This window comes from Nematolebias whitei, chromosome 9, assembly GCF_014905685.2.
Source record: "Nematolebias whitei isolate Nwh7 chromosome 9, NemWhi1, whole genome shotgun sequence".
Taxonomy (NCBI): Eukaryota; Metazoa; Chordata; class Actinopteri; order Cyprinodontiformes; family Rivulidae; genus Nematolebias; species Nematolebias whitei.
In genome coordinates, this window is record NC_056506.1 from 50,635,085 (window position 1) to 50,645,128 (window position 10,044).

The window sequence follows — 10,044 nt, forward strand, 5'->3', positions numbered from 1 at the left end:
TAGATCCACTGGATCCACCTCACAGCTCACACCGGCAGGGACTCAGGAGAAATTATTTTATTTTTTATTTTGTTAAGTCTACAGAGTTTTGTGATCTTCTTGTGTTTAAAAATAATTTAATACAATCTGAAACTAAATGAACAAAAATATATTTTCATATCAAAACTTTTGCACATTTTATAAAATAAGATTTTGGCAACATTAAAATGTTGGGAACAGCTGATTATGGGACTGAGTTTGTTGTGGATCCTCGGACTGATGAAGTCATTTGGATGAAAGATGAAAAATTTCAACATTTTTTTATTTTATTTTATTTTATTTTTTATTGTTTCAATCGGTCCAGAGGACCTGACTGAACTTTAAGTTGGGAACATTTGTTGTATAAAAAAACAACAACTTTATTTTAATAAAAAACTAAATAGAACACAAAGTGAAGAGTTTTTCACAAAATCTATAGATTTTTATTAATTAAATAATTGACTTGAATGTTAAAATATAAGTTTTGTGCGTTTCGCCTGTTTTCAGCTGCAACAGAGACACAAACCAACACCGAACATTTAGTCTTTAAAAACGTTACGTTTCATCTCAACAACCTCAAACTGGAACTGTTGGTGTTTTTATTTGTACAACTTTTTTATTATTTTATCTTTTCAGCTGATTTTGTATTTAAATGTTTATTTAAATGTTTATTTAAATGTTTATGTTTATATATGTATGTATATATTATGTTAATGTTTATTTTTTAATGTTCAGGTTTAAATGATAAAAAAAACATAAAGTTGAAAAATGAGATAATTCACTTTTAGCAATAAAAACATAACTTTGTTAAAAATGGACATATTTGATCAAAGTAAAAATAATAAATCTACTTTAGCAGCTTCACAGAGATGTGTATAAAAGATTAAATTCATAAGACGTTTTATTAATTTATTGATGTTTTGTTGTTGGAGCAGCTGCAGGAAGAATCCTGTGGTGCTGATAAAAAACCAACATGTAAAGAGCGAAACAGCAGAAAGTGACTTTAAACACATTTGAAGTTCTACAGTCAAACAGCTGAAGGAGAAGAAATGTTTCTTCTTACCTGAAACATAAAGTTTAGTTCCAGAACCAAAGGTCCAGGCTCCACACTGTGAGACAGTCTGCTACAAAAACCTGAGTTCAGTTCTTCTTTAAGGCTTCATGTGTTCCTTTAGCAGCAACATGAACCACAGAATGATAAACATTAAATATGAAACTTGTAATTACAGTAATGAGAGAACAAAATGAATTAGAAGATAAAAACATTGAAGAACTCCTGAGATGTTCTGAGCCGGTCCTGGTCCCCGGAGGATGAAGCTGATGAAGAGACTTGTTCTCTTTGGTCTCCAGCAGCTGAACATTCGTGTGTTCAACTGAAATCTCTCAACTCAGATGGATTCTGGTTGAAAGTGCTTCAGATGTTCCCCTGAGGAGGAACCACCAGGACTTCGCTGATCCTCTGAGTCTTCACATGAAGATGAGGTCAAACGGTTCCAGTCAGGGTCCAACCGTCCTTTAATACGAGCTCCTGGTCAGACGATCCAAGCTGAACGCTTCTGTTTGCACAAGCTTGAAGAGTTTTCTGGACCATGGACAGAGAAAGAAGAACGGTGCTCTGAGGGAAGTTTGTCTTTGAGCGGACATGTAGCTCAGGATGTGTGTCCTCTTGTTGGACGTTGTCTTGCTGAAAGTCTTCAGTCTGTCCAGTCTGTGAGCTGCAGCTGCTCTGTGGTTTCCTCAACGCTGAAGGTGTCATGAAGCAGAGAGAGCTGAGTCTGGGAACAGGAACTTGTCAGAACCTTCTGCTGGTCTTGAAGGTCCCAAGGTTTTCATCTGGTCCTAATAAAACTGAAGAAGTGTTTGGATGTTGAAAGTGATGAAGTTTAGTGAGTCAGAGTCAGAGTTTCTTTATTGTCATTCGCACCTCATGTGGTACATGTGGTGGAGCGAAATTATGTACACACGTTGAGACGTTGAGTGATGAAGATGTGTTCAAGCAGGTCAAGAATCAGAGTAAGTAAGTAGGACGGACGGACGGACGGATCGTACACATCTATTATCTCCTGAAAAAACCAAACCTTGACCCCTCAGTCGTTTCCAACTTCCAGCTTGTCTCCAAACTCCCATTTGTTACTAAAGTACTGGAGAAAATAGTCGAGTCCCAGTTGAAGTGCTTCCTGGAGGATCACGCCATCTTAGAGCTTTTCCAATCTGGCTTTAAACCTCTCCACAGCACTGAAACTGCCCTGCTGAAGGTCTTTAACGACATCTTCAGATTCACAGATACTGGTGAACCTGTGCTGCTTGTCCTGTTGGACCTCACAGACGCCTTTGACACCATTGACCAGCTGGGTTTGGTAGGAACAGATACACAATGGCAAGTCAAGAATCACAGTGAGTAGGTAGGACAGACAGACAGACAGACAGACAGACAGACAGACAGACAGACAGACAGACAGACAGAAAGACAGACAGAAAGATCGTACATGTCACATCTATTATGCGTCACCAGAAATGTGGGCTGGTGTACCAAAAATCAATTGGCTGCCAAATGTCGCGGGAGCGTACACAGGAGGACTTTAACAAGAATTTACCTAGACTTACACTTAAAAACAATTATTTGTTTGCTCGACATTATAGTAAAGGTGTGTCTCAGTTGATCTTTTCCTTAATAAATGCACTTTAATGGTCAAATCAGCTGCATGGCACTTGGGCGGCGACATGCAGCTGATTTGACGTTTGCTCCAGGAGTTCCAGAGCGAGACGACGGTGCCTGTATGGCAAGCCAAGTGAGTCATTAATAGCCACTTTTACCCATTAATGAGACACTTGGCTTGCCACAGCCAAGAGCCCTCTAGTGGCTGAAAATAGTAGTGTTCAATATTTTACATGTCAGAATGAATGAAATCATCAGATCTCAGACAAAAATTGGTTTATAAATTTGGGAAAAAACAAATACGTTGCTTCACTGTATAAGTCGCTAATTTATGTAAAAAGGTGCGACTTCTACAGCGAAAAGTACGGTAGATAGATACACATAGATCAGTGTCCAGGTGCTGCACATTGACAGGGCTCTGTTTTTACTGTACGAGAGGAGTTGAACAGTCTGATGTTCTGAGGGACAGAGGACTTCCTGAATCTGTCCATGGAGCAGGACTGGGACAGCAGTCTACACTGAAGGAGCTCCTCTGCTTCATGATGGCACCGTGCACAGGATGGTCAGCGTCGTCCACGATGGACAGCAGCTTCCTGACGACTCTTCTCTGCCACCGATGTAATGGACTCCAGCTCTGTTCCCAGCACAGAACCAGCTTTCCTCACCAGTCCACCTTTGATACACAATGTGAATTAAAGTGTGTGTGTGTGGGGGGGGGGGGGGGGGGCTGGAGGTGAAATCTGTGATCTGGGCTGTGGTTTCTTCTCTTCCTCTCACAAAATCTGACTTCTGTTCATCTGCAGCTTTTTGTTCAGCCTGCAGGAAGATTTTCTCACTGTGGGGACCGGTCCAACAACCACAGTAGTAGGAGGCTGAATGATCGAGTTTAACTTGATTTATCTTCAAGTCACAGCCGTTTGGTGTTGTCTCAGCTGAGAAATCATCTTTCAGAGGATGAGTTGAATAATCTTTATATACGCTAGAATCACTTCTATCAATATAAAGAATATATTTAAATGTTTCCGTTTCTTTCTTCTGGTACCAGGAAACAAAATCTGAGCCACACTGATCAGTCCGTCCACAACTGAAGGAGACACTTTGTCCAACTCTCCTGGTCAGTGTCATGTCCTGAACCAGCTCTGCTGCCATGGCAACCAGCGCTGCAGAGACACAGACAGGTGAAGGTCAGTGTGACGTGTTGGTTCCAGGTGGACTTTGTGGCTCCTGATTGGCTGAAACACTCACCTGAACACAGACAGCACAGAGCAGCAGCTGGGAGGATCAGCATCGTGTTCACGGGTCTATCCTCTGGTGCACCGGGGCAGAAGTGGCGCTCTGATGCAGCTGAGGACAAACGAGGACGAGCTGTGAGATCAGACAAGGACCACGTGGTTTCTAAGAGCTCCTCAAAACTCCCATCAGCCCCTGCTGCTGCTGATTGACAGCTCAGCTGGTATCAGAGCTCTCTTGTTTGAACAGTTCAAACAGCGCCCCCTGCTGGATCAGATCTGACAGAATACAAACTACAGATTGGTGATTTAACTTCATCACGTCTTATCTGTTCAAGTTTGGGTCCCCCAAGGCTCTGTATTGGGGCCTATTATTTTAGTCTTTATGTTAATGATTTACAAAATGTTTGTGTTAAAGTTCAGCTGTTTGCAGATGACACTGTGTTGTATACACATGCTAAGACAACACAGGAAGCAGCTATGGATCATCTGGCTTCAAAACTCGTGCCTACATCTTCTCACCATCCAGCTGAGGGTCCAAGGCTGAAATGAGCATTCAGCTGGTGTTCAGCTGGTGGACGGTTCATTGTTCCTGAAGATCATCAGCAGAGTCCAGAGCTGGTTTTAAGTTTCCAGTTGATGTGAAACAAAGACAGGTCCACTGCTTGTGTCCAACACAAAGACTGAACTGTGACGGATTCTAAAGCAAAGACATGATGAAGAACAGAAACAGCTTGTTCACCTTCAAACACTGATTTGTTCTCACGGGTGGAGCAACGCTGTCCTCTACTGTCTGATCAGCTTCACTCAGCTTTTAGGTGGAGGTTCTGACTCCATCACCTGGAGTTCTGATCCACTTACTGGAGACACTAACTATAAATAAATAATTTGTTAGAAATAATATTAACAGGTTGATTCGAGTAATTCTCAAAAGTTCTTTTGAGTTTATGACACTAAGCGTTCTTTCTGGGAAAAATTGGCCACCAAACACAACTACTTAAATTTTCTTTTATTTTTTACTGTGAGTTATTCTGTCTTAAGAGCTAAATTAAATTATTGAAACTAAATGCTTTTTATTGAATTTGAATTCTTTCAAGGCCTTTAGATAAATAAAAAAAACACATTTTAAATGGACACTAAAGTATTTATTCTAAGGTAAATTTCACACAAAGAAAAATCCTTTATATTCATTAATACGTTTAAAAAGTATTATTATTATTTTTTTATATATATAAAATTCCAGTTCTAAGTTTTGAGAAGCCCCTCCAGATCAGGCAGCAGTTCTTGACGCCTTGTTTTCAGCAAAACTTACGTGTGGCTCGCTGGTCCAACACGGAGGACTGATTTCATTTTTTGTTTGTTGTTTCTAAAACTCGTGTTCAGCGCCACTTTGTTTTGTTAGATACTACGAGATAATTGTATACATCCCAGCACCAAGAAGGTGCTCCCCCTCTGCAGCCACTGTCTCCTCATTCCAACCAGCTGGGAGACGCCTCATCTCCTCCTCCAGTTTGGATCGTCTGCTGAAAAGAACGTTTCCTTTAAGTAGTTGAAAAGTCAGAAAAGTAAACAAAATACTGTGACTTGGTGTTTTTCTTACTAACACATGTAGATTTATAAAGTTTAACATGGTAGAAAAAAAGAACAGAATATATAAAAAAAAAAAAAGTAACAGGATATACAGTAAATTATTTTTCTATCACAGATTATTATTGCTCCGCTCCAGGTGGCTGCATGTTGGAGCAGCTCTGTTTCATTCTGAGATTTTGCTTTTGGAAACTTTAATTCCTCTTTTTCTGGATGTAAATCACATTTTTTGGATGATTGTTTCCTCTGGTATCAGATGCTGTGCAGCTGGAAGGATTTTTACTGAAACTTTTTTAGTTTTAGACATTTGTTATGATGCGTAACCATGGCAACAAGGCAGTTTTCTACAACCAACAGCAGCTGATTAACATCTCAAAAGCTCAAATAATATCTCAACTACAGCCCCAAATCTCAAATGAGTTGAAAGGATGTTCTGTGGATACATTCTCATCTACCTGCCTGCTGTGCTCGAGTGCCTGACCACTGAGATCCTGGAACTAGCAGGAAACACGGCTCATGACAGCAGAAGGACAGGATCGTCCCTCAGCACCTACAGTTGTCTGTCCACAGCGACGAGGAGCTCAGCAGACTGCTGGGAGGAGTGGCCATCGCTCTGGGAGGAGTTCTGCTCTGCATTCCGGTGGTCCTATAGACCAGGGGAACCGAGAGGCCAGCCGAGTCTGGATGGACGGATCAGACGGCATCTGCAGCCAGTTTCTTAGAATCCACTGTGGGATGGACCTTTACAAGAGATCCTTCCTGTCTACAGCATCAGCATCTATAACATCTCTTAATGAAATGAGGATAACGAGTTACAACAACAAATAATTTCCCTCTGGGATTAATAAAGTATTTTTGCATTGAATTTGAGATAGTGAGCTGCTTCGTCTTAGTGCTTCGGCGACTGACGTCCTGATTTCATTCAATGGGAGTCAGCTGTTCTGAGCCTTGGAGCGTCTGATTCTGCAGCCTGCATCCATGTGGAACTGATTTTTCTAATAAATGTTTACTTGTGCAACATGCAAGTGTTTTTGTTCTTTACATCCAAACTAAAACTATTGTGTTGGATGAAATGAAAAGCTGAACTCGACAGTAAAGTCCAGCCGGGAAAGACGGATTTCTACTGGGGTGAGTTGAAGTCTGTCCCGGTCTTTTATTTTACAGAAAGCAGCACGTAAAAACCAAAACATCACCAAGTGAGCTGATCTGAAAATATGAAGTATAGAGATAAAGGTCAAATAAAAAAAACATTATTTAAAGGAAATAATTATTTCATATGATCATTCTAATGTTTAAAATGCATTTATAATGGGATTTCCTTGTGGTAAATTTGGCCCTAAGGATCCATAGAGGGCAGTAATGAAAGGTTATGAGAACGTTTAAACAAATTCTGATAACATAAAAATTAGAAAGATACTTTGACAGAAAAAAAAGTGATGTTTATTGACAGCACAAAATAAATAAAAACATACAAATATAATATTTGGCTATTTTTTCCCCATTAGACTTTGTGTGGGTTAATAAAATGATTTGATTACAGGACAGAGTTAAATAAAACTCCTGATTGTGAAGTTATCATGGTGTACTTCTCAGAACCAAACTACATTTTTCAATTCAGTTCCAGCTTGTTTCTATAGCTCCACGTCACAACAGAAGTCGTCTCAGGGTACTGTACAAGAACATTCACATACATAAAAAGCCAGTCAGTAAAAGTTACCTAAGGAAGCAGCACATTGTGTTGAATCTTCAATTACAAATTAACACAGAATGACAGGTCCAGGTATAACGTAATGTATTTTAAAATCTGTTTCTCACCAACAATAAATAAATAAATAGAACAGAAGCATTTCATTAATATTGTAATACCATTTTTTCAACTATTCCCTATACTATTACTCAAACTAATTAAACATTGACAGGTTTGGGGGTGTGGGTCTGATCAGACTCTTCACCAGGAGCATTTCAAAGCTCCATGTGTCAGTCTGGTTCAGATCATTACATGGATCAACAAGACTGGAGTCACAGATGTTTTACTGCAATATGTTCTGATCCAGGTGGGTTCTCATATGGTACATCAAAGAATGATTTTGACTGAAACTTTTCCCACATGTTTCACATAAAAAGGGCTTCTCACCTGTGTGAGTTCTCATGTGGGTGGTTAAATTTTGACGGAAACGGAAACTTTTCCCACACGTTTCACAAAAAAAGGGCTTCTCACCTGTGTGGGCACTCCTGTGATTGTTCAAATAAGAATTCAACCTGAAACATTTCCCACATACTTCACAACAATAAGGTTTACTCTCTGTGTGGGATTTCAAATGGCCGATTAAATGTTGTTTAAGAGTGAAACTTTTTCCACATGTTCCACACAAATGTGGCTTCAGGTCTGTGTGGGTTCTCATGTGAAGGGTCAAATTTGGACTCTGAGTAAAACATTTCCCACATGTTCCACAAACATATGACTTCAGGCCTGTGTGGGTTTTCATGTGAAGAGTCAAACTAAAACGATGACTATAACTTTTCCCACATGTTTCACAAGAATAGGGCTTCTCACCCGTGTGGGTTCTTGTGTGTTTGACCAGATGACAATTTTGGCTGAAACATTTACCGCAGGTTTCACAGAAATAAGGCTTCTCACCCGTATGGGTTTTCATGTGAGCGGTCAGGCTATAATGATAAGTAAATCTTTTTCCACATGTTTCACACATATGTGGCATCTCACCTGTGTGGGTTCTCATGTGAAGGGTCAAATTCTGCTGCTGAGTAAAACATTTCCCACATGTTCCACAAACATATGGCTTCAGGCCTGTGTGGGTTCTCATGTGAATTTTTAAATTATAATTTTTACTGAAACATTTTCCACATGTTCCACAAGGATAGGACTTCTCACCTGTGTGGGTTCTCAGGTGACGCTTTAAATGGTGCTTAAGTCTGAAAGTGGTGCCACAGAATTTACAAACATGTGGTTTTTGACCAGTGTGGGTTAGTTGATGATGCTTCAACTCGTAATTGTTTTTAAAGGTTTTCCCACAAACGTCACATTCAGGAGAGTCTGTAGCAGACTTAGTTCTGAACTGACTGTTGGACCCAGAAGACCTGCACACTTGGTTGCTTTCTTTCAGATTTGGACTCTCAGCTACAGGAGAGACGTGAGCGAGGAGCTGGTGGCTGTTTGGTTCTGGTTCTCTGAGGTCACTTTCCTCACAAGTCTCTATGAAGGTACCAGTCCGCTGCTTCAGAACCAGCTGCTCTCCCTCTTGACTGATGCAGAGTTCCTCCTGTTCCTCTTTAATCTGTGGAGGTTCTGGTTCCTCCTCTTCTTTATGGACTTGTTGCTGTTGGTCTGGGAGGACAAAAAAAAAAAAACAGAAAAATGTTACTAATGTGATGATAAATACAACAGTTTAAACCACAATAAATATTAAAAACAATAAAAAGAATCTACAGAACCTGAAACTCTGGTCTTTTTGAGTCTGTTTAACTTCTGCTCCTGCTTTGATTTTTGTGACTGTAGTCAATAAACCAGCCAAATCTGACGGAGGAGCTACACTTCATCAGTAGCTGCTCTTTGTTCTGACAGATATTTGACACACCGTTCTTATTGTTCTTCCTAGTTTTCATTTCCTACAGTTTGAACATGGGATCTTAACACAAGGGTGATTGTAGGAATCCTGCCAAGCTGTCTGTCTGCGTGTCTCCAGTCCCACAGCGGTTCCTGTTCCAGACTAGTTTCAGCTGCATGATGACGGAAAGACTCCACATCCTCAGATTTCTGCCTTCCTGCTCGTCAGAATGGAGATGGCTCCGACTGTGTTGATGTGGGACTAGATTTAAAAGGCAGCCTGGTCCAAAACATTCCTCTGAGTGTCTGAGCTCCTCTGGTTCTGCAGGACTAAAGATCTTTGTCCTTCTTGAGTTCATCTCCAGAGATGTTCCTGCTCAGGGTCTGTTTTAAGTCCAGTTTGAAGGAAATGGCTGAAGAGAACTGGGAAAGTTCTGATGGGTTCTGGACGGACAAGCTTCGAAACACACAAACACTGGAACTACTGGACCGACTCGGACTCAGCTTCACATTCACAGGTTTCCTTCGACATCAAAGCGGCGGGCGATACGCATCCGTTCAGGGCCTGCTCGGCCTCGAATGCAACAGTGAGTGATTCATGTGTTCATTCAGGTGAGTCTTCATACCTGTTGTGTTGAAGGTTGTTGGAGGCTTCCAGCTGATGTGCAGCAGTCTGTGCTGACGATCTGTGTCTTCTTCACTCTGGACGATCGTTTCTTTACATCCGGGTAGTTTTTCTGAACTTCGCCGCTCGCCGATAAACTCTCTGAGATGCTGAACTGAAGACATTGTTCCTGAAACCACTCAAAGATTCACATGGAACAGAACAACTAACCATCTTCCACTTGGATCAACACCACAGTGAAGCTAGCGCTGCTAGGAGGCTAGCGCTGTTTCTGTCCTTACTTCCGCCGGAAGTCCTGAGGGCAGTTTGGATCATTTAGTCGCATCACCGCCACCTGCTGGTGGGATCTGTTCACTGCAGGCTGCAG

The 10,044-nt window shown here is 40.9% G+C and overlaps 1 protein-coding gene across 1 annotated transcript; it reads right to left on the minus strand.

The window, feature by feature from the left end:
• Positions 1–1,432: 1,432 nt before the first annotated feature.
• LOC119414332 lies at positions 1,433–9,967 on the minus strand. Its single transcript, XM_037681426.1, has 5 exons — positions 9,679–9,967; positions 8,570–8,833; positions 3,920–4,018; positions 3,782–3,834; positions 1,433–1,483 (listed from the first exon to the last, which is right to left on the minus strand). The coding sequence occupies exons 1-5, from the start codon at positions 9,839–9,841 to the stop codon at positions 1,433–1,435; spliced, it is 630 nt and encodes a 209-aa protein (XP_037537354.1). The 5' UTR covers positions 9,842–9,967.
• Between the last annotated feature and the right edge of the window lie 77 nt (positions 9,968–10,044).

Excerpts from the sequence above, each read along its gene's own strand:
- LOC119414332 (XM_037681426.1), bottom strand. The coding sequence starts at position 9,841 with ATGTCTTCAGTTCAGCATCTCAGAGAGTTTATCGGCGAGCGGCGAAGT. Across the intron at positions 8,834-9,678 it reads AACAACCTTCAACACAACAG|ACCAACAGCAACAAGTCCAT; the intron begins GTATGAAGACTC and ends TTGTCCTCCCAG. Across the intron at positions 4,019-8,569 it reads CAGGTCTTCTGGGTCCAACA|CTGCATCAGAGCGCCACTTC; the intron begins GTCAGTTCAGAA and ends GTTTGTCCTCAG.